General features: G+C 37.4%; 1 protein-coding gene across 11 annotated transcripts in view; it reads left to right on the forward strand.

Moving 5' to 3' along the window:
• Window positions 1-24,516, forward strand: part of LOC306993671 (A-kinase anchoring protein 13) — an 88,779-nt gene that overhangs the window by 46,760 nt on the left and 17,503 nt on the right. For 6 of the 11 annotated variants that reach the window (XM_079603647.1, XM_079603651.1, XM_079603653.1 and 3 more), the window contains exons 9-18: window positions 8,597-8,684; window positions 9,324-9,454; window positions 11,021-11,349; window positions 13,560-13,607; window positions 14,489-14,548; window positions 17,584-17,770; window positions 20,721-20,817; window positions 21,305-21,427; window positions 22,954-23,002; window positions 23,231-23,345. In XM_079603647.1, coding sequence (XP_079459773.1) covers window positions 8,597-8,684; window positions 9,324-9,454; window positions 11,021-11,349; window positions 13,560-13,607; window positions 14,489-14,548; window positions 17,584-17,770; window positions 20,721-20,817; window positions 21,305-21,427; window positions 22,954-23,002; window positions 23,231-23,345 — 1,227 coding nt within the window. The remainder of the gene's footprint in view (window positions 1-8,596; window positions 8,685-9,323; window positions 9,455-11,020; window positions 11,350-13,559; window positions 13,608-14,488; window positions 14,549-17,583; window positions 17,771-20,720; window positions 20,818-21,304; window positions 21,428-22,953; window positions 23,003-23,230; window positions 23,346-24,516) is intronic. The other 5 variants (XM_079603652.1, XM_079603649.1, XM_079603657.1 and 2 more) reach the window with 4 other exon arrangements.

A 24,516-nucleotide genomic window follows, 5' to 3' on the forward strand; every position in this document is an offset into this window, starting at 1 on the left:
TCCATTAGCTCTAGGGTTTGATGTTTTGTTCTAGACATTCTGGATTTTGAATTTCGTAACAATTTCGCATTCACATTACAATTTCACAAAGACTTCTCAATCCATATTTCATATTTACAGGTATTTGGATTCGTTCTTTAGTTTTAAAGCAATGTGTAAGTTTCATGGCTACTCTTTAGGGACAAATTGGTCCCAAGAAGTTAGCAAAATTTGACACAACCTCCTTTTGGGGATGTAATCATAATTAATTCCAAGTAAGGAAAAAACATTGGAACCTGTGACCTAAAAGTCCATATTTAGGGACAAAAGTGTCCTCAGAAATTAGCAAAATTTGACACAACCTTCTTTTTGGATAATTTTTCATTAAAAAAATTCTGAAGCTTTATATAAAGCCTTATCTAAAAATGCAAAAGCTTTATAAAAACAATAGAAGTCTCCTCCCTGTCCTATTTTAGATATTGTGTGTGTGGGAACAGTAAGGACTCTCACTGGAATGCTGTCAGTATGTTGGAGGTTGTATATTTAGTGGCTGGTCTGGTACTGTATCAGTGAAGGTCACAGCCAGACACGTAAAGGGCCCTTCCACAGTCTGACCCCTCGATTATTGTCTCTTGATACGTAGATTGGTCCAAGCTTGCTTCGCTGCCTGTTTATCTCCATTCACTTCTTCTGCTTCCTTCTGCTTTCCATCATCTGACATGAGCTGGCAGCTGGTCTGAGAATCATTATGTGGGAAGGCAAGTTAATTAAAAAAAACATCTAATTATAGTAGGTATAAAATATTGTGGAGAACTGCCATGAATAATGATTCCTTCTTAGAAGCAGCATGTATTGCTTACTATTAGGTATGCTCTTTCATATGCTCTCCTTTTATGCTCATCTGATTTTTTTCTCTCTCTTAATTTGATCACTTAGTATTTTTTTTAATTGTTTATTCACATTCACGATACACACTTGCCTGGGTTCTGTATCACTAAATGTGGTGTTTTACAAAATGAGGGATGAGACATAATTTGTCTGTGATAATTGACAACATGCCACGGATTCTGGCCATAGTTGTAGTTTCTCAATTGCTATTTTTAGTGCTTATATCTAGAAAGCAGGGGGGCATATGATTAATAATGCAGATTTATATGTGCTACAGTGTAACTACAGCAGATGACATAAATAGAGCTTGCTGAAATTAAACTAACACTTATTTTACACAATATTTATGCCAGAATGTTTACATTGTAACCATAGACATCTAGTTAAAGAATACTATTTTTGCATTGCCTATAATCTAAATGAATACTACTGCTTTTATAACTTATCTAACATTTTAGTTGTGTGTGTGTGTGTGCGCGCGTGTGTGATTAGTAGTATCGTTGTCACGATACTAGGATTCCAACTTTGATACGATACCTTGAAATTGGATGCCATTTTCGATACCATGGGAAAAACTGCCATATATACCACCATACAGATAATTTGTTTATCTCATATTTTTTGGATAATTTGGGTCATTTTGTTGTATTGGCTTACACATTGCTACATTTACAAAAAAAGGCAAGCAAACAGTTTGAAAAAAAAAAGTAACAAATACACTAATTGCAAACGGTAGCACAAATAAATATACTAGAATAAAGAGACAAAATAAATAAACATATAATAAACACACACACACACACATATATATATATATTAATTAATTTTGAGGTGATTAAATAGTTCACTTAAAGTCTGTGTAAATTGTCTAGACAGCTTGTATTTTTTATGATCAGGCTTCATGGTCTCACCAATTAAATACTTTTTTTCCACCTTAAATCAGCATTATATACCGTTATATTTGCAAGGTGATATATTAATATATGGTCCACGTTAAGCATCTGTGGTGGGAAGTGAAGAGGGGCTGTTAAACCGTTCTTTATGTAAAATACAGGGCCTCAGGTGCCGCTCCAGCACTAAGTGAGGATTGAGAAAGACAGGTTGTCCACGGCCATCTCAAAGAGCACCCGAGGGAGCACTGTCCAATTGACGCAAACCTTTGTTGTAGCATATTCCTTTCAACTGAGACCTCCTTGATATTGAACGAGAAGCCAAATGGCTACTTAACACCTCTTTAAGTCATTTCACAGATGTTTTTTACCCAGAACCCGTCTGAAAATGTGTGCAAGAAACAAATAGAAGAACCATGCAAAATCAGTCGGTAGTACGAAAATCGCACTCTGTGAGACTATTAGCGTCCACTGGTGCCCACTTCCATGTCATAGCCTTTCCTGTCTCCACAGCTCGTCATATCTATGGAATGTGTCCAGAATGTCCAGCTCAGACCACAGTCTGTGGACAGTCTCTCTCTGCACTCAGTGGATTACAGCTCTGTTTCATAAGCCTTTCGGAAGTTCTGTCATCTCTTAATATAGCCCATCTCAACAGTCTCCTTTTCCATGATTAGAACATGGATGTGTTTGGATCAGTGCCAAAGCACTTAAAAGACAATTTGCCACAAATTTCATCTTATACACTACCATTCAAAAGTTTGTGGTTGTGAGATTAATAAATGCAGGTAAGAAAAATACACAGTAAAAACAAGTGAAAAGTATTGCAATTTAAAAGAACTGTTTTCTATTTTAATATGCAAGTTATTCCTGTACTGGCTAAGCTGAATTTTCAGCATCATTACTCATACTTCGGAAATCATTCTAATATGAGGATTTGCTGCTAAAGAATCATTCATTTTCTTTTTATTAATTTTGAATGAATTAAAAACATATTCAGATCATTTGAATTGAAAGTTCAAAAGAACAGCATTTATTTGAAATATAAATCTCATTTTGTAACATTACAAATGTCACATCGCAACTTTAAAAAGTATGTTTTGTATTTTTTTCCACATAAGATTGTAAAATTGTAGGAACAATTCAAAATGTAAGTGTTTTAAAATCATTGTGAATAACCTGGTAATTATGGATAGCCTCATACGTATTTTAAATATATAGTTCTTACCAAAATATTTCCTTTTTTTTTTTTTTTAGAATATGGACCCAAATCATTAACGCTTAGTGTACCTTGTGGTTTTTCACCTTGCAAATGAAAATACATCTGTGAAAATGTGTATTTACATTACTGTCAAAAATCAGCTTAGTATAAAAACCTGCCAGTGCTAGAGAAGGGTTAAAGTTGACAGTTGGCAACAGACTAAAAACTACTCTGATCCCTCAGCAAGCACCCACAACTCTTTACCAGCTGCTTCCAGTTATATTTCCGCTTGAGCTTGGATCGGCAAGGCACGATTACAAACCAATCTCTGCCCGGAATTCCCAGCACTGTTGGCTACAAATCTACTTTTAAAGTTCACCTGCCCACTGTTGTCCTGTTCTAGCCACCCATAATTCCTCAGGGGAAGGAGATTGTTTGGAAAAGGCAATTCTAGGGTAGTTTCCTGTTTGTGTGACACGGGTTCCCATAGGAAGTCAATACCGTCAAAGGGGTCGTGTGTCAGGATAGGTCATGTGAAGGGCGTCAGGATCATGTTTTAGTCAATGCACCTTTTCCATCTCACTCTTGAAGTGTTGAATTTGCCAGTCAATGAAGTGTTGTGGTGTTTTTTGGATTGAACCCCATTATGGCCCCATTTACTCTCCATCAGTGGCGTAAAGAAAACTAAGCCACGTGCCTGGGGAAATGCATGGCGGCTTTTTACAGCCTACATCATGCGCTCGTGCACAACACTCCTTTGTCATAATTCCTTTCCTTTCCTGACCAAACGCACATGTTTTTTCAAACATCGTTCATAAATTCTGCATGTTTTTTTTATTCTTGTGCTTAATTTCCAGTTGTGCATGTAGAAGCCTGACGTCACATTTGCCGAAACGAGCATCGTAAAGCCACTTTGAGCTACTTGATGATTTCACTTCATGTCTGCATTGTTCTGCTATAAATCATCCCCTGCTATGAGCTCTTTGTCCCAGCGCATATTCAAAGCCCCGTTGTGTCCGGCTGCATCTCGAGATTCTCAATGCATGTAAACGCACTCTGAAAGATTGTTTGCGCTAAAAATTGTGTATTGTCTGTATTAATTGTTATACAGGGTGTATTTAAGTGAGATATCCTCGGTTTTTAATGCTAGTCATACTGTGACAAGACTTATATTGATTTGTCTAAGGATTATGCCTGAAAAATCTGTTGCTGAATTAACCAAGATTTAGTAGCTTAAAAATATATATATATATATATTAGTTAGTGTGGCGTAACAAGATTATCTATATCATGCAGATTTGCAAACTGCCTTGTTAGTGAATAATTTAAACTTTTCCCAATTATCTTTAAGTATTTCAGATTTTTTTAAAATATGTTTTTAATAATGCATTGTTATTTTAAATATTGTGTAAAATGTTTAAATCTGTCTAAATTTAACTTTTAAATGTAAAAAAAAAATAAAAAATTGTAAAATTGTCACATAAGATAAATCCAGTCATATCAGTAGCCTTATGGTGGCTGACATGTTGATCATCACTTTTTTCAATAACCCCTATTTTATTGGACACTTTTGCTGAATAAATTAATAATGGCTGACTTATAGATGTATTGGAGCTATGTGGGCCTCCTTGCTTTTGCGATATTGGCCTTTGAAAAGCAAACCCATATTGGTTGACCGATCGGATATATTAACATAGCTGGCCTGACAAATCTGTATTTATGCTTTGTTTATGCCAAGTTATCCTTAAAGCGTGTATCCTGAAAAATAATCAAACCAGTGATGATCAAAGAGCAGGTCTCTGGCTGACCGTTTCTGCCTGTGGCATGTGTTTAGCATTTGGTCAGTGTGAGGCATTACATCTTTCCATTACTGCACATTGGCTCTAAACGCCACATTTGTGGACTGATTTTCACGACTCATTCAGTAATTGGTAGAAACGGTGTCTGGTTGGAAGTGTTTCTCTGTGTGTCTGCTACATCCATTATCATTATTACCAAGCCGTGAAACTGACATAAAATATCAGAGCATATCCAAGCTAACCTTCTGGTTCTCTGCAAATGTGTCCGCATAAACACATTTTTGAGCGTTTGGTAATATACATCCAGATACACACATCCACAAGCCTGCACACTCGAAAACTAGTGTTTAATTGTCTGAAACTGAGTGCTCTATACTTGAGGCTTTTCATTTGCTTTCCCAGTCAAAGGCAAGTTTATCATTCATAATGAAGATTGAAGGATTGGGGACAGTGTGTTTGTATGATTTTGTTTGTCAGATTGAGGTTGATGTCTGTTCTGGGATCAGTAAACAGAACATGCTTGCACGTCTAAGTTCCAGATGGTGTAAGAATCTCGGTGCTGTCTGGATCCTGTCAGAACCTTCTGCGACTGGGAATGACATGTTTTCTTGAACAGCAGTGAAACATTACAGCCCTGTATCACTTTTCTGGATTCCATGATGGCGTGTCTTCATTAAAACAATTGGATATGTGGCCCGACACGTTATGTGGTGGCACTTAGGCAGACAACCAGAGGTTAAATACAGCTTGTGTTATTTACTGATACCATCCACTCATCTTTTCATACCCTTTTAAATAAAAGTGAAAAAAATATATATATATATATGTGTATATATATAGCCAATTGTTTCCTGACAATTAAAACCAATTGGATGAATGTTTGAGTTTTTTTCATTTAGTTGTCTTAGTTTACATTTTTTTTACATGTTTGGTTTGTTTTGGCTTTTTTTATATATTTTTTATTGTCTGTTAAATTTAGTTTTGGGGGGGGACTTTTTGTTTTGTTGATTTGTTGTTTTGGTTTTCCATTTGGTTGTTTTATTCTATTTCAATTGTTTTGTTTTATTTGGGCTTTGGTTTTTTGGGTTAGTTTGTTTGATTTGTTTGTTTTTTGTTCGGTTTACTCTTTTAGGTTTCGTTGATTTAGTTTTTTTCATTTAGTTGTCTGCTCATTTGTTTTATTTTATTTACATTTTTTGTTTTATTTTTACATTTCGTTGTTTTTTCCAGTTTTTGTTTCTGTTTCTCTCCTTGCATCTCTCTCTCTGAGAGTTAAAAGGCTGCAGCTGTTGACGGCTCTATTGAAAAGCCCACACCCCTCTTGCTTGCCACACTAGAGCAGTGTCTGTCCACCAATGACCAAACAAAGGAGGTCTATGACCAGAAGCCACACACACGTGCGTGCACACAGCGGGTACACACTAAGCGTGGGAGTTGAGCGTGTGTCACATGCTTGCGACGGGCAGTGGGTGGGTGTAATCAGTCCTGAATGGAGCCGATGATGGCCATGCAGATGAGCTGCACAGGAAGGGTTTTAAGCTTCTGTTTCCACCACAGGGAGGTTCTTCTTTTTCATGGTCTTTTGATCTTTCTATACTGTGCTACAGCTGGTGTTGTAGCTCTTCTTTGATTACACTATCTTAAAAGTGCCATGGCGTTGCAGTGTTGCTGTTTTTGGATTTATTTATATAATTTTTTATATTATTATTTAAATATTATTTATCTATAATATTTATGTAGTGGATATATAAATACAAATATTTGGCCTATTAACACCATATTCACATTATTATTATTATTATTATTCATCCTTATTACCTAATGCATCTGTATATATCATAATATTGATGCATCAGGTGATAGTAATACCATAGTAGTAATACTAATAATACATAATAGAATAAAGTGTGGAAAATATAGTGTAAAAATGGGCATTAAGATTGATAAATGTCCCATCTTCCCGAAGTCAATTTTTTTTTTAAATGGGATTTTGGTTAAATCACTCGTGATAAAAAAAAAAAATCTGTTACATCTTGAAAAAGGCGGTTGCTAACAAGTGGCTAAATGTGATGACAGAGGCGGTCGAGAACATTAAGCGTTATCACGCCGAACTGGAAAGCTCAGTCCCGTTCACAGCCTTGTTGTGCTTCTAATCACGCTCTTGCAAACTATTCTAACTCAAACTTTTAGGGGAAATGTTTTTATAGATAAAATCTTGGGGCTGTGGTGTAGTTCGTTGCTAGCCTACCTTTAGCTTTTTACTTAGAGCGATTGTATAGGCTTCAAAATTCATAAAAGTTGTGTTAATTTGTGAAAATGATCTTGATGGACAAAATGTGTTGCTATCATAATCTTGTGTTGATCACAATAATATATACAATAAACCAAAAGCCTATGTAAAAATCATATTGGGTTTTTGTTGAGGGGAACCACTGTAATGCTAAGTTCCACGTTGGCCTAAACAATTTACATCATTCCTGCACCACTATTGTATGGTGACCACTTTGTCCTTACAGTAGCCTAAAACTAGCCCTCTATGGCCCGTTCACAGCTGCTCTGTTGAACGTTAGTGGGCCGTGATGTTTAAATGTGGGTCACATTCCTCCAGGTCTGTTTTGAATGCCCCACACATGCCCCCAGAAACCCTTCCTGCCCCAAATCACAGCCTTGAGGGTTTACAACCACATGTAACTCTCTCAGGAGGTAGACGCTCTCACCACTGCTAATATTTCTGTTCACGAGCTGAAGAAAAGCACATTTCTTCATCAAGAAAGTGCATTTTTCTGTGGTTGAAGGAAAATGCTTTAGCCGTCCAAGTCGAAACCATTGACATACTTGTCCTGGTTTTAGGTTGCAGAGGAAACCATCTTTCACCTGATGCATCAGTGCTGTATGTCCTGCTGGATTCTAGCATGATTTTTAGCAGATGATGGATCTTGAGAATATTATGCGTTTGAGAAAATCAATACCTTTAGAAAATCTGCTCTTTTTTTATTATATAAAAAAAAAGTCTTTGTGTTGTCATTTTTTCCAAACGGACAAATGTCATTTCCAACATCTTCAATTAAGTGTTTTGTTTGAATGTGTGATAGAAATGATGGTGGATTTTATTTTATTTTATATATATATATATATTTTGCAATAAAATGGTGGAATCTTTGTCCTGCTAATGCTAATTTCGTAGATAAAATGCAATATAGTCTAAATACACACAATAACATTTTTTTCTTCACCTTTTTGCATACATTTTTCAAATAATTAGGCCTTCAGTTTGATTGGCAATGATGCACAATAAAAACATTTAGTTGACAACAACCTTGATTTTTGTTTCCGTTATGCAGTTATTAATGCAGTTATTAGAGAGAGTAAGTTTATCTGCTCCAAGAACAGCTCTGCTATTACCTCGCTACTGAGAAATGCCATGTAGCTTTAAAATTGCTAAACATTTTACTGACAACACGTTTCTGTGCGAATGTGTGTCCGTATTGTATGTGTGTGCGTTTGAGTGGGAGAAAGAGAGTATGTGCTTCCCGTACATTATACAATTTATTTTTGTGGCAAAAAACATGGAAATAATTTGTGTGGGATATGGTTATTTTGCTGTTGTAGGCTGTAAGGACCTTTTGAAATAACTGGAACTACTATAGCCGCGTGTTTCCCTGAAAATAATTGCACACCTTAGAACATTCGTCAACCAGTCAGATTTCATGTCACTAGTATTTTTTTATAAGTTCAGAATATACAAAATCAGCTGTAAAGATTTCTGATCTGTATATCAAAAGAGTAATTTTTTTGGACATGAAATGACACTCTAAACTGGAATGATTTTCTCATTGCAGATTCACAGAGAGACCGAGACGTTTTATTCAGTTGATGCCAGTCGAGATGCTGGACTTCAGGAGAAGAAATCCACTTCAGTGAGCTCAGGTAACCTACTGGTTTTCAAAAACCCTGAAGTCTTTTGCATTGAATATCAAGTTGGTAAACCAAATGTTCATGGTCTTTGAGGATGTTCCTGTTAGCACCTACATAACTTATGTGGCTTCTAAGCATAAATTTACAGTGAAATACCGCAGAGTTTTACTGAACGTACAGCGTTTGACGTCAACAACTCAACATTGCATCACATAGGTTTAGTTTATGGGTGAAAGTCACATCCAGAACAAAACACAAAAACCTCTTTCATACATCTTCCAGCAGGCTACAAAAGAAAGGATGCCCTCTTTGCTCAGACTGTGTCTGTGTGTGTCCAATCTAAATAGTGCCCACATTGTGTCACATGGGAAACGACATACACATCCTCCAAAGACTAAATGAATGTCTTCCTGTCAATACAAAAGACTCCACTAGTCAAATAAGATCATCTATTTAAGTAATGACCTCAACATCCTGTCTGCGACGATTGCGAGAAGAGATGCAACACAATGGACTGAAATGACTCATTTTTAGACTGTATTTTGATTCAGTTGTATGAGAATTGAGTCTGGTCTGTTTTATTTTCTATTTATTCTTCTTCTGTTGCTATTCAACATTCTCATGTTGTTCCTGATTCTTTCCCCCCCACAGAATTCCCTTTGACCCCCTCACCCGAGAGTGTACGTCACAAAGGGTCAGCGAGCCCCATGCGAGGGTCTGTCAGCGATGGCGATTCTCTCTTTAGCCAGGATTTGGGCGAGGACATAGTTTTTAATAATAAGGTGGGTCCGGATTTGCGTTGTGTTTCCAATATCACCCAATTCTGTTTTTGAAACAGAGTTGCTATTTGTTTTGTTTCTATGTCTCTTTACCAAGCGGAACCCCTCGCCTTTGCCTCTGCCAGATAAAGCGGTTATGTAATACGTCTCATTTTCAGTGGTGATCTTCTCTACACACAACATCTTGCTCCACTGACATCATGTGACGTGAGCAGATCGGTGGGCCAAGGCCATTATTATGACCTCATCCTCAGACATGCTTACTCCTTTTTTTTTTTCACCTCCTCTAAGAGTTTCTCTGTGGATTTCTCCACCCCTTAAAATCCTTGCCTCAATTTGAAGATGTTTAACACAGACTTGGACACTTAAGTGTTGCTTTTAGCAAGTCCCAGATAATAATAGTATTTTTTTGAGAACTGTAATGTTTGGTTTACTTGGTAAATAGATCCCTCAATAGATTCACACAAGTGACATTTCATGTTGGAAGTATTTTTCTCATAGTTGAGGCTCAAAAGCAATAGTTAAATATTTTTTCCACCACCATGTCCCTTTAGTGGCTCTGTAGGTTTGTGACTGATGGCTTCAACAAAGGCATATACTGTTGATTAACAACCTTGTAGCTTTAAATGTTTTTAAGTTGAAGTCCTATTGAGAAAATTAATGGGATTTTTACTTGTGGAACACGACTGTTCCTACCTATTGTAGCTAAGCTAGCAGGCTAATTAGCTATTGGTATGTTAACCTGCCAGGCTAATTGGCTAGCGGTTTGCAATGCTAGCAGTATTCAATGTTAAGTTAGATTGCACACAATGCGAAGATAAAACAAATTCTAATTGAAAAGAGCAATTTATTAGTCAAAACTTGGATGTTTTTGCTTCATTTTGCCAGAAGAGGAAATATTTTAATGCTTATATTGGCTAAAAGTTTATTTTTGGAGGACATTAGCATTAAATGGCCCCCAAACTAGCCTACTTTTTCCTCTTGGAATTGTACATGGAATTTCATGTAGCATGCTTACATTTTCTCTAAGCTCTGAAAGCAGGTAGAGGCACTTCACCTAAGCATGACTTGTGTTCTGGAAGTGTTTTCCCCCCCCCATAGCTCGTAAAGTCAACTATTACGGTACGGTTAGTGTGTAATGTAGCCGCTAGCTCACCACACCCCTCTCCTGGCTGCGGTCTCAGCATGCAAGGAAACTAATGAGCCGCTGTGAATGGAAATGAGTGTCAGGGCTGTGTGTGTTTCTATGTTATGTAAGCTTTATAAGGATGGAAAGAATTCTGAGACTCCATGGGGTTTGCATGGAAAAAATGAGTCTGCTTGTATGTACACTGCAGATGTAAAGGTGGTACGTCATCAACAGTCATTCGCAAAATTCACATACGCTTGTCCTAACCAGGCGCTATGTGTGATTTTCATTACATCAGGTTGGGGAGTTCAACCCACAGTGCAATTTCATTGGTCCAAAATCCCAGTCTTCCTAGCTGTCTGCCAAACATCAAATGTGTTCAGATCGGAAGTGATTTTGTTTTTGCAAACTCTAATTGTTGTCCTCTTTCTCCATCAAAGGGTGAGGACAGCGTCACTCTCACCAGCGGTGTGTCCATGACCTACTCGTCCTCTACAGATGACAGCTCCAGTCTGGGGACCCCTAGCGTCATCCCTCAGGCCAGCACAGAGGCCCCTGCATCAGACACCTGTCAGGAAAATCCCACTTCTCCTGGAGCTTCACCCATCTCTAGAGAAACAGAGGAGGAAGAAAAAAAGGACCGCCTGACCGAGGTCCCGGAGCGGTCTGCCATTTTACGCACCTCCATACGATCCCTGTCTCCTTTTCGCAGGCACAGCTGGGGCCCGGGCAAAAATTCAGCTGGGGAGACCGAGATTAGTCAGCGCAGGTATGAATCTCCACTGCTAAAAATGAAAGTTTTGTGACTTAAACACAGTGTACTTTGGTTTTTACACATACACTAGGATATGGGTGTACAGAATCACGTGATGTGAGTATTGTCATCATGCAGCCCAGGCTGTAGTTTTACAGTCGAAAAAGACAGACATTACAAAAATAATTTTTTGTCAGTCATAACTTTTTACGAGAAATAGCGCAGACAGAACAAATGCCCACTAGAAATATACATTTCTAGTGGGCATTTGTTGAGCGACTGTTTGCTCACGTTGTAATATGGAGTATACATTGAAAGGCTTCACATTCGTCTGTACACATACACAAAGCGTTCATGTCAAAATTGAAGTCACTTTGCGGTATGCAAACAGCAATGTTCTGGTCTTCTTAAAACAGGACATTGGGGTTACGACATATTGAGGGGTTTGAACTATTCTTAAATAGCCAATTGACTTTAGTTTTACATCACAGTCCAGTGTAGTGCAAATTTAGAGAATCCTATCCCTCTTAAACCCTAAAAGGTAGCCATTTGTAATGATGAACATAATGCGATATCTTCTTTTAGATAGTTAAAAGATCTTTTTTGATTGTCCTTCTGTAGTAATGGAAGCTACCTTGTTATTTTACTAGTGGTATGCTAAGCTACCAGGCTAATCGGTTGGCGGGGCATTGAGATAGCAGGCTAATAATGTTCCAAAACATATCGCAGTATCTAGTTCTAGAAAATAAACTGATTAGCCTGCTATCTCAGCTTACCTCTACCTGATAACTTTTGATTTTGGTATTTCAAGCTCTTATTCTAATCAGATGTGTGATATGCGATGCTGGTTGGCTAACCAGTTAGCTAGCATGCTAAATGAAATAACTAGAACGACAAATGTGTAATTTGACTACCGGTATTTAGCTTCTGTTATCTGATATATAGTTTAGAAGACATAAACTGTCAGAACTATCATGATGTATAATATAAAAAAGAGAGAGACTACATTTTAAATGCATATATTTGGTAAAGGTTTTACATTTAACACAGCAAGATGCCTGGTATTTATATTTCCTGTAAAACATCTGATAACATTATTACAGCATTATGGAAACACAAGCCCAATATGTCGCCTACTTCTGCCTCATCATTCATTGTATTTGTATCCATCTTTATAATGCTATCAGATATACTGTAGCATACACTTTACACTTGAGTTTACGTTTGCAGTTGCTCAGTTTTGTTTTTTTGTCCCATCATCTTCGCATTAGTTTTGCTTTGTGTACAGCTCTCCCCTGAGTCATTGGCAGTCTGTATGTGAATGTGTTTTTTGTGTTTATGAAGGGAAATCCCAGAAGTGTGAGGGCTCTTTCCTCTGTGGGCTTTGTAAGCAGGCAGATGTTCTGTGAGAAAGAAAGAGCTGTATTTAGGTCACACAAGACTTGTTCCTGCCAATGATAAAACAGATGACCTCTAATACTCAGAAAGACAGAAAAGAGGAACATCATGGTTGTTAACATTATGGTTGTGTTTCTTTTCATGCTGAAGAGAACTCAATATGTAATTTTTTTCTGAAATTAACTATTAATTTATATCAAATAAATATTTTTTTTTTGTTAATTTTTTTGTTTATTGACTTAAAAATAAGTAAAATTATTTTCCTGGAACCTTTGTTGTGTTTATTTATATATATATATGAATTATATTTTATACAAATATAGTTGTTCGTATAAAATACAATAAACATTATGTATATTTTAAACCAAAAAAGACTGCAAAACCATATTCATTTTATTAGATTGACTATTTTATTATTCATTTATTATATTGACCCAAATTACAACATAAAAATTCATATTTTAGAAAGTATCAATATTTATAATACATTTGTATATAATTATTAATCCATTAAATATGTATACTTTCTATCAGAATTTATAATTATTATTAGAATAATTATAAGTTATTGGTATGAATGAGTGAATGAATGGGTGAATGTGAGGCAATATGTAAAGAGCTTTGGTGGCCATTGGGTCTATGAAAGCACTATATAAATGCAGTCCATTTGCCATATGTATATTTTAATGTTTTTACTCTTGTTTAATCATCATTCTAGTAAACATTCCTAGGGCTGTCAATCATCTCATCCACTCTTCATATTCATTTTTGTTTCATTATTTCTGTCTATCCATCTTCTCATAATTTTCATCCATCACTTTTTCCAGTTCGTCAGGAGGTGAAGTGGAGCGCAGGTCTGCAGGCCATAGGAGAAGGTACCATCATCCATTTTAACTCTTTCCGCTCAGGGGCCCTATCAAACTGTTTCTGAATGGTCCATGGAAATATTTAAAATGCTATATTGTGGTGTGTTCACCATATGCTGTGGGAAAACTGTCACTAACTGATCTCATCAAAACATCCCATGAATCTCTTTGAAGTTAAACACGTTTAGTTTACAGTGTCAGAACATTAACCTTGTTTCCGCCATGGAATAAAAAAAGGTAATTGCCTATTATAAACTCATAATTCAGACTTTTTTTCTCTCACAATTGCAGGTCTATAACTCTGGAATTTAATTTATTTCTCACAAATCTGAGTTTATATCTTGGAATTCTGAGCTTATACCTAAACAAAACAAAACATCAGAATTGTGAGATATAAACTTGAAATTTCTGGAAATAAAGTCATAATTGCAAGTAATAACTCGCAATCATGAGAAAAAAATATATAGTTGCGAGTTATAGATTTGGAATTGCATGAAATAGTCATAATTGCAACATAATTGCGAGTTTATATCACATAATTCTGCAAGAAAAAAGTATTGAGATTAAAAAGTCTTTGGTAAAGAGTTTAAAATATAAAAAAGAGATTAAAAAGTCGCAATTACTTTTAACTTTTTATTTTATTTTTAGTTTCCTTGCCAACTATCTGAAATAAAATAATTAAAAATATATAATTTATTTCAACTAATAAAAATGATTTTTATGGTTTTAGTTAACTATAATAACCCGGCACAATGTAGCATACAAGAAAGTTACATAATGTTAAATGTTCAAGGGCCTCTTTTAGATCTGGTCTTTGTACTAACAAGTTTCTCTTTTGTCTTTCTATCCATCCATCCTTCCATCCTCCTTTCATGTGCTTAACTATGAAGCATGAGCTGGTGTCCTTCGGTTGTCCTGCACACAGAAAATGACGAAATAAATGAAAGAAGGTAAAAAAAGAGGAAGTGTCTAAAATCTTTAAAGAACTTCTTGGGTAATGGTTACGGCATGAATTGCAGTATGAATGCACAAATGGTGTGTTGTATAAAGACGGAGGTGTACGTGGATGGCGTATTGTGTGTTTCGTGTGTTAGTCTACTTCCTTTCTATGGTTTAGTCTTCACTCCTCTCCGGACAAACATCTGAGACCACAAACACTCTTGCAGTCACTTCCGTTTACTTCATTGTCTAAGACAGAAACTAACCGGCTACTCATGAATCCGTTTAGCCGAACAATAGATTAAATTACAGCATCACAGCAGATATTTACTAATGTCAACAATGACTAACATATTGATCTGGATCTCAGAACCTGATGAGAGGTGAGATGTTTTTACTTCTATCTTACCACATTGTCACTTTCCTGATAGAAAGAATTTCAGAACACATCGCAGTCAACATTAAGTTGCTTTCTGAACAATTAGCTTAAACTAAATTTAAAACATTTTATGTTTTTTAGCATGTAGTTTAGATCTTGTACATACAGTGGTCCAAAAAACTACTGGAATACTTACACTGCACTTTAAATGATTGAATTTCATTGCATTCAATGTGGCATCTGCAGACAAATTAAGTAACTTTCCCTCAAATTCACACTGGTCTCCAAGCAGAACAACCACAGATATAGTCCATTGTATTAGCTATGCACATGACACACTAATGTTTGACAATGAGGAAGTGTCAAAATATATGTAGTCTTAATTTTAACTGTACGTTATACAGTATGCTGTTTTTATCATTTAAAACTCAACAAATAACCTTTATTTGAAGTGATTGGCTTGCGCTCTAAATATATGCAATTTGGTTTGTTGGGCTTGTTGTATAGCGTGCGTCAGTGGATTATCATTCATTCGCCATGGCCAGCTTTCACAGACTGAGGTCAAGCTTTTATTGTCATCATTTGCTAGTTGACTTAAGCTTGTTTTTTTGTGCATGTGAATCTCAATGAGTTTGTGTCTTGCAGTATATTGTGTGTTTAAATGTCACCCACAAGAAGGTAAAATATCTTGGGTGATTCAGTGTGTACTATGGGGTTATTATTGTTGCAATATTCCAAATAAATAGATTCATATTCACAAATAAATAAAATGAAATTTGCTAATAAATAAAATATCTACAAATGTATTATAATTTTACAAACACAACTCTGCCGGGCATTTATTTGTGAACCGCTTTCTGAGCATTTGTAAATCGCTGCACACATTTGTGAATCTGTTCCTGTGCATTTGTAAATCCCCTCACTCATCTGTGGATTTTGAAACACTTCTAGTCTCGACGTGCAGACAAATCCACAAATAAGTGGACTCCACCCACCGTGTACTCAAGCCAATCGGATTACGGCCACATCGAGCCACATCGCTTTAACCAATCACGTTTGGCTTTACACTGGGCGATCTTGCTCTGAAATAACTGCTCATGCATATGCTCAAATAGGAAGTGTACGCGTAAAGGCCCATACAATTTCTACAGCAAAATATGTTTAAAGTTTGGATTTTGTTAGAATTACACCATTAGACTGCTTGTCAAGCCAAGCCACAATTTGTTTGAGCCTTGAAAAAAGCCAGAGAAACAGCACTTTACATCTCTGTTATGGGAACAACGCGTTATGGACGTGTCACGTTATTCAAGATAGAACAGAAAAGCATCAAGTAGCTGACTAATGAATAACTGGGTTCAACCCATAAATAGCTACACTATTTAAACTGCTACACAGAGTTTTTAATTTGCATTGCAAGATTTTTATTTGCAGCATCGACCCCAGTATACACGCTGATGCTGAGGCTCGTACTGTTACATATTGGGTGGTCATTTGGGCTCATATTTGGTATTCTACATGACATTTATTTATGTCCTATTGCTATTTGTCACCACGATTGTGCTTTAAAAGGCAAAATCGTATGTTCTGTAATTTCATGCATCGTGTCTACCCCGTGCGAGGCTATCTACACTGGGCAAAGCGAATGTGCAAAAACATTTGTCCTAATTGCGTGATGTAGCCGCTACATCAGAAGAAGTGCGGGCATCCGTTTACTATCAATGAATGCCCTGCATCCAGTACACTATCATAAAATATGGTTTTTCAAGTAACCAGCACTAGTCAATAAGTAGGCTACGATCAGAGCCGTTAAGAGTATGATTATCCAGACATGTCTGCAGCTAAGCAGACGTCACATAGGGAATATGTGTTAACATTTCAAACATGCTAGTTTTACATTATTTGAAACTACTACGGCAGCAGTGAATAGACAGTGCCTATTTGCTTTTGACGCGCTGTCGCGCCTCTTGCCGGTGTAGAGACTGTTCATGATGCTCGGGATCTCTGATTATCATAATTCCCTGAGTGTATCCTGATGGAATTATAAAGAGGCCTTAAACAACAACATTCTTTTGAAAGAGTGTTTTTACCACACAAGCAGTTCAGCACTACTACTGCTCCTTTCAAGGATGCAAGAATTAGTTCCCGCCCCGAGTGTAAAGCCAAACGTGATTGGTTGAAGCGATAACGTGCAACGATTGGCCAGCTCGATGTGGCCGTTATTTGATTGGCTTGAGTACATGGTGGGTGGAGTCCACTTATTTGTGGATTTGTATGCACGTCGATGCTAGCAGTGTTTAAAAATCCACAAATACTTGAGGGGATTTACAAATGCACAGGAACCGATTCACAAATGTGTGCAGCGATTTACAAATGCACAAAGCGGTTCACAAATAAATATTTTATTTAATTGCAAATCTCATTTTATTTATTTGTGAATTTTATAATTTTTTGTGAAACTCTTTACATTTATTTGTGGATATTAATCTATTTATTTGTGAATTCGATACATTTTTGTGAATCTCTTTACATTTATTTGTGAATATTAGTCTATTTATTTGGAATATTGCAACAATAATAACCCCATAGTACAGGTGGTCACCATCTCACCTTTTTAAAATCTCTCATCCTCAAAGACATTCAGGCATAATCACATTTTTATTTCCACAGTTACAGCCTGGAAGGACTTGCAGCAGAGAAGGAAGGAAGGAAAAGTCTGATCCAGAACGTAGGGGAGGCTAGCCAGGAACCAAACTGTCCGTCAAAGCTGGACAGAGAAGAGAGAGGCTCGCTGGTGTCCCTAACTGAAGAGGAGCACGAATCAGACCTGGGCGACTGCAGCAGTTTAGACAGTCAGGTAAAATACCATTTAAGAATGGATAGGTCCAGCGTTGAAACCTGATTGGTAGTGCAATATTCATAGACAAAAAGCCAATATATGCACCTGTGACCATACATCAAATTAATTTTATATTAATGTGACAAAATCTATTAAAACTATATTACTTGAACAATTTAAATGAATATTTATCCAAAGCGACTTACATTTAAGGAATACACCTAGCGATTCATCATAAAGAGGCAATAAACATGAGAAGTGCTAGTATTACAAAGTTTCTACCATCGCTCAGGATAGTACAAGCTAGAATATGGAGGAAAATTATGAGAGCATAGATAAAGTGATATAATGAAGTAGATGTTACTGTGATGGTACCGCAAGGCGCCTCGCTTACTGACCACAGGTTCCTGGAGGGCAAGTAAACTCGTAAGAGAGAGTGGAGATAGGAGGTGTGGAGCCTGTGGCCATCATGTAGGTATGCACCAATGTCTTGCACTTTATGCAAGCTGCTACCGGAAGCCAGTGCAGAGAGATAAACAGCGGCGTGACATGGGCCCTTAGTTTCGGTGAAGACCAGTCGAGCCACTGCGTTCTGAATAATTTGAAGTGGTTTGATTGTACATGAAGGATGTTGCAATAGTCCAGCCTAGAAATGACAAAGGCCTAGACGAGAAATTGCATGCTCAGTTAGGAATGGTCTGATCTTCCTGATGCTGTACAGTCCAAACATGCATGATGCACCTACGTGCTGTTGTAGCAATGTGGTCTTCGAAGGTCACCTAGCCATCCAAGATTCCTGGCCGAACTCGATGGGATTATTGTTGCTGAACCTAGCTGGACGATGAAATTGTGCTGTAATGATGAAGTGGCTGGGAAGACGAGTGGCTGGGAAGACGAGAAGTTTTGTCTTTGCTAAGTTGAGTTGTGTGTGTTTGCATGTTCTTTCATCCATTTCATCCAAAATGTCCACCAGGCAGTCTGAGGTCTGTGCAGCTACCATGGGATCGTCTGGTTGAAATGAAAAGTAGAGCTCTGTGTCATAAGCAATGGTAGAAGTAACCTGTATAATGGGTCCCAGTAATGTAGTGTAGAGAAGAAGAGGGGTCCAAGAACTGAACCCTGAGGTACCCCGGTCTCATTTGATGTATTTTGGATTCCAAAGACCTACCTGTAAAACAAGATTCAAACCAGCAAAATGGAGTTCCAGTAATGCCCAGTGATGAGAGGGTGGACACAAGGATCCGATGATTAAGTGTCAAAAGCTGCAGATAGATCTAGTCAAGTCACATTTATATATATAGTGCTTTTTACAGTACAGATTGTTTCAAAGCAGCTTTACAGAGATAACAGGAAAATAATGCGACAAAGTTTGCTTCCAGAATAAAATAGCATCACAGTCCAGCTTAAGTGAGCTGAGTGATGTTTAATTTTTGTTGTAAAAAAGTTATTAATTTAGTTAATTTATATATGGCCGCTGTGGAGAAAACCGTGATGTCGTCGTCCAGCTCAGTTCTCATATGATGGTGTCAGTACAGGCAGATCAATATTATTGTTGAATATTAAATTAAATGTTAAATTTAATGTCCCCAACTAAGCAAGCCAAAAGCCAATGGCAACAAAGTTGAAAAAAAGGCGACAGTGGCAAGGAACCAAAACTCCATCAGGTGTCAGAATGGAGAAAAAAACTTTGGGAGAAACCAGGCTCAGTCGGGGGGCCAGTTCTCCTCTGGCCAACACTCAGGCAGCATAGGTCAGATTGGATTGGAACAATCAGAATATTATCCAATTCCATCTGGTTGGAAGATCGGAGTCATCATGCCGGTATGTAGATGGGTTTGTTGAGGATCATTGCCGATGGTTGTCGTGTCGATGATGCCTTCACAGTCTAGTTGACACAACCTCTGCTGACACTTCAGGGATGCGTTGTGGTCGTGTCTAGGCGCAGGTCCTCCATCTAATATGGATATGGCCCGGATCCGGCTGACTACATCATGCATTGTGGTCGTGTCTAGGTGCAGGTCCACCATCTGATCTGGATACGGCTATCCAGCTGATTACAGTACATCTTGGAATAAGCAGAAAGCTTTCTTCCAAAATTCTTCTTTTGATCTAACGAGTACATCGGGTGTTATAGGAAGTGTTCCCGGTTCCGGTTGACCAAATTTATGCAGCTTAATAATCATTTAACTGATTTGAATAAAAGGAATGTATAATTTTATATGTGTATGCCAGGTTAAAGAGATGTATTTTTAGTCTAGATTTAAACTAACACATTCTTTCCTTCCCGGACAAAGTTAGGGAGACTGTTCCAGAGTTTAGGTGCTAAATAGGAAAAAGAATCTACCGCCAGCAGTCGATTTTGATATAGGTCAACTGGCCAGAATTTTGAGATTGCAATAGACGTGAAAGACTATAATGGGTTAAGAGCTCGCTCAAGTACTGGGGAGCTAAACCATTTAGTGCTTTGTAAGTAATCAACAATATTTTTAAAATGTATACGATGTTTAATAGGGAGCTAGGAGAATTGATGATTTGGAATTAGCTCTTGCAATCCATAGAGATTCAATAACCGACAGCAAGGCTCGTTTGAGACATGTTTAAAACATAATTGGTTATAGTCCAACTTTTTGTTCTGTGAAAGGAAAGATGAAACCTTATACCAATAGATATTGTGTATATATATATATATTTTTTAAATAAGTTAATTTAAAACCACTAACTATATTACTTTGTAGAATTGTATTTATTTATATTTTAATATTTTATCTTAATATTATATTATTATTGATATAATATATTATTTTAATTTATATTAATTTTATAAATGTATTATTGAAACCATTTAAACTATATTACTTGATTTATTGTTGATATGTTTATGACCACAATACATTTCCATAAAATTTTGTAGTAATAATTTTATTGCATTTAATTACATTGACTCATTTGTCATGTACGCTGCTTTCAGAAGTCCATCCATTCTGGACGAAGATGTGTCCCACCTTCACAACCCATTCTCACCAAGTCTGTCTCCATGTTGGCCATCAGTCAGAAAGACCTGGATGGTGAGTTTAAACACCCTCTCTGGTTTTCTATTCTGCGTTTTACTGTGCCACTCTGAGCTCTGCAATGCAAAAACGTATTTTATGTTTAAGAAGATATTTAAATAAAGCATATAAATAAGCTTAGATCAGATGTTGCAGAGTTCAGACAGTTTCTTTTCTCTGCTGACCTCTTTTCATGCCTTTGTGGTAAGAGAAGGAGTGGATACATTCAGTCATACATGATCACACACTGACCACTCACTTCCTGCCAGTCATAATCTAACTCCCTGATTTCGTGTCCTGGGATTTTTATACTACAAAATAAAAGTCCTTTATCAACTGGGATTGTTGGTATTCTTCAACTCATCAGATTTGGACCTGCCGTGGTTCCCTTTCACTGTGGTGTCTCTTTAAGGGAGTGGACATTTACTGCCAGTGTATTAGCACCCAATTTTATTATAACGCCTGCTCTGATCTTTTTTGCCCATGTGATCATGGAACCCACCAGCGATCGGACGGCCACGACCCAAGCGGCGAATCTCCTTCTCCTTCAGCATCTCGCCCATGCTCCCCAAATCTAAAACTCTCTTTTCTATTGGCTCTTCATCCAGTGATGAGGAGGAGGCAGTCAGTAAGTAAAAGACTATCCCACAATGCCTGGCGTGGCCTCTGCCCGACCCCTGCTTAATGTGAAGTGTGCCCCCTACTTCCCTTGTGTCACTAAGTTATTGATCAGACTGGCCCTTTGAATTATTTTCTAAAACACCTATTCAATATTTATTTATTTATTTATTTATTTCAATTGTCCCATGTGTTGAGTGAATCACTTCCATGACAGTGTTGAGTTATTGATCTGCCTACATTTTTTTATCTAGCCGGATTTATCTAACCTATGGGTTATAATTTTTTTTATGAAATTAACACTGAGTGACTGGAGTGCCAAAATAAGAATTTTTTTTATTTTTTTTTAATTCTCTACGCAATAACTTAATGAACTTTGTGTATAATGTGCATGTTGTCTGGTGGTGATGCATTTATTGCACCTTTATGTCACTTTTTGATCAAAGCTTTGAAGAGAATCTGAGCAGGTTAAAGTTAGTTATGTTGTTGTCAAGTTTATAACTAGCTTTCTGAATTCTAATACATCAGGTTTACTGGCACAGATATTTAAGGTTCATCACCCCCTTGAGTACTGTGGTTTGTTACCGCCGCAGTAACACATCTACGCTCATCAAGTATGTGCAGCGGAAGCGCTTGCTTGCGATGCATTTGCCAAGAATCCTTCATAGTGCCTCATCTGATAGAAAAATGGTATTTTAGTAAGCACATACTTTTACTCAAGTCATTCCTGCGGATTATTGGACGGATGTCACGGATAGCGGGTCTCCCAAATGAGACATTGCCACGTCTGTATAGTTTCTTTCCATTGGCTCCATCTCTCGCCATGTCTTTCAAAGTCATTCAAATCCACATAAACACATTTCATAGCACTGCTTTTAGATTTCACAGCTGCTTAGAGTTCCTTGTAAAAAGAAATGTCTAGATAGCCAAAAAGGCATATAAAGCTGTCACCTGAACATGGCAATTCCAAGCAAATATCTGCTTGCATCTATGGTTTGTACGGCATTTTTTTTGAAAGATTAATTGTTTAGATATACATTACATGTTATATCTTAATATGCAGTGTAAATTATACTGACCCTACAGGCTAAAGCAGTAACTGTCAACACTAGAACTAAGAAAAAACTCTTTAAAAAATGTTGTATTGCATTTTTATTTATTTTAATATTTTTTTTTTTACTTTCTTTTTTCTAAAGAGCCAAACCCATAGAGGTATCATAAACAGCCTACTGTACAAACACTGTGTAATAGTTTACTATAGAAGGCAAAAACAATATAAGCAAGTTTCTCCAGTCCTTCCAAAACTTGATCAGTCATTTCATCTTTAACAGTTTTTGTGGTTGCAGAACAATGGATACTTTTTCAATGTCAATGGGCCATTTAGCTTGAAAAATTGCCTCACTTTGTTCCCTGCAGGGCTGTGCCTTAGTCTATTCATACCATAAAACTGCTTGTGTAATTTCTTTTGTGCACGTTCAGAACTCCAGAGGCTCACTGCAAAGTGATTAATAATGTCAATCAATTGTTTTTCTCTAGTTTCAGGATTGGGCTCGTTCACAGGAACATCAGGATCATTAGAGTACAGGTATGACACCTGCATCACATGCTAATAGTGTTACCGTGTATATATTTTCAAGTGTAATATAATCTAATTACAAGTATAGCATTTTTGGATTCTACTACCCAGCACTGTAAATGAAACCAAGAAATGTTGTGTCAGACTCAAAACACATGTATAACTACTGGACCACAGCTCCAACAATATTGCCAGTTTCAAATTTCCCCCTTTTATGTTCCCTTTTGTCTAATTCAGTATATCAGAAGAGGATCCAGGTCCATTACGGAGTGACAGTGAAGGCAAAGTTGTAGGAACCAAAGTGAGCAGGACATTCAGTTACCTCAAGAGCAAGATGAGCAAGAAGAACAAGGTTGGTATATTACGTATTAGAGGTTAGGGTTTGCTTAGTGTATAAATATATATATTTACTGCGTGTCAGATCACATAAGTGGAAACCGAGGATACAATTTATTTTGGCACATATCATAGAGATAATGCAGCATGCACCTGCCATTTAACTTTGAGGTTTTCTGTGGTTCCTGCAGATGATAAGGTCGCTGATGGTGTGAAAGCGTTCAGCAACCCCTGCACTATCCGATGTTGTTGGATGTTTGCAGAGTTTGCTCTTGCGCAGGCAACGTTGTGCACTTTTTGTCTGTGTAAGGGCTCACAGTAGGGAAGTTCAACAGGATGTAGAAGCAAGCTGTGGCTCTGTTTAAATATACTCTCTTACAGACACTTTACATCTCCTGAAATTCTGTGAAAACAAATGCATGTTAAAATCTATTACCACACAGTTTCAGGGAACCTTAATGACATTTTAGTTGTCTAAATGAACCCGCCGGGCCACCATATATGGTTTAGTGCTTTTGGTAACTAGGTCAGTGATGTAGACAGGAAATGCATTTGAATAGTTTGTTGTCACATTGTCTCATTGGGTCTGAATTAATGGTAAATGGACTGCATTTATATAGCGCTTAAACAGACCCATGGCCACCAAAGCGCTTTACATATTGCCTCACATTCACTCATTCATACACCGACATGCAAGGCGCCATCCAGCTCGTCGGGAGCAGCTGGGCTTAGGTGTCTTGCTCATGGACACCTCGACACATGGTCAGGTGGAACCTGGGATAGAACCACCAACCTTCCGGTTTGTAGACAAACTACATGAACCACTGAGCCACTGCCGCCCCTAATTGCGGTGTCCATTGGAATTTAGATTCAGATCGAATGGGCAACACAAAGCAAACAAACAAGCTGTCTCGTGTACTAGGGAGGGTCTTCGGTAAAAGGAAGTGCACTGTGTCTTTAAGTTGAGCCCAAATGTGAAAGACGACAGAAAGAAACTGCAGCAGTCACTTCCTCTGGCTGACTCGCCTACACTCCGTCATGAGAACTTGTGTGTTTGTTTAGACAGATATAACCTCATCTGATATACCTTCAGGCCAGTGCACTTACTGGCCACCAGCATCTGGGATGTCTATGTTGTGTCGTAGGTTTTTACCGCAGGGGCGGTCACTGAAAATCAAGAATACTGG

This window comes from Phoxinus phoxinus, assembly GCF_949152265.1.
Source record: "Phoxinus phoxinus genome assembly, chromosome: 25".
In the NCBI taxonomy this organism is placed as follows: domain Eukaryota; kingdom Metazoa; phylum Chordata; class Actinopteri; order Cypriniformes; family Leuciscidae; genus Phoxinus; species Phoxinus phoxinus.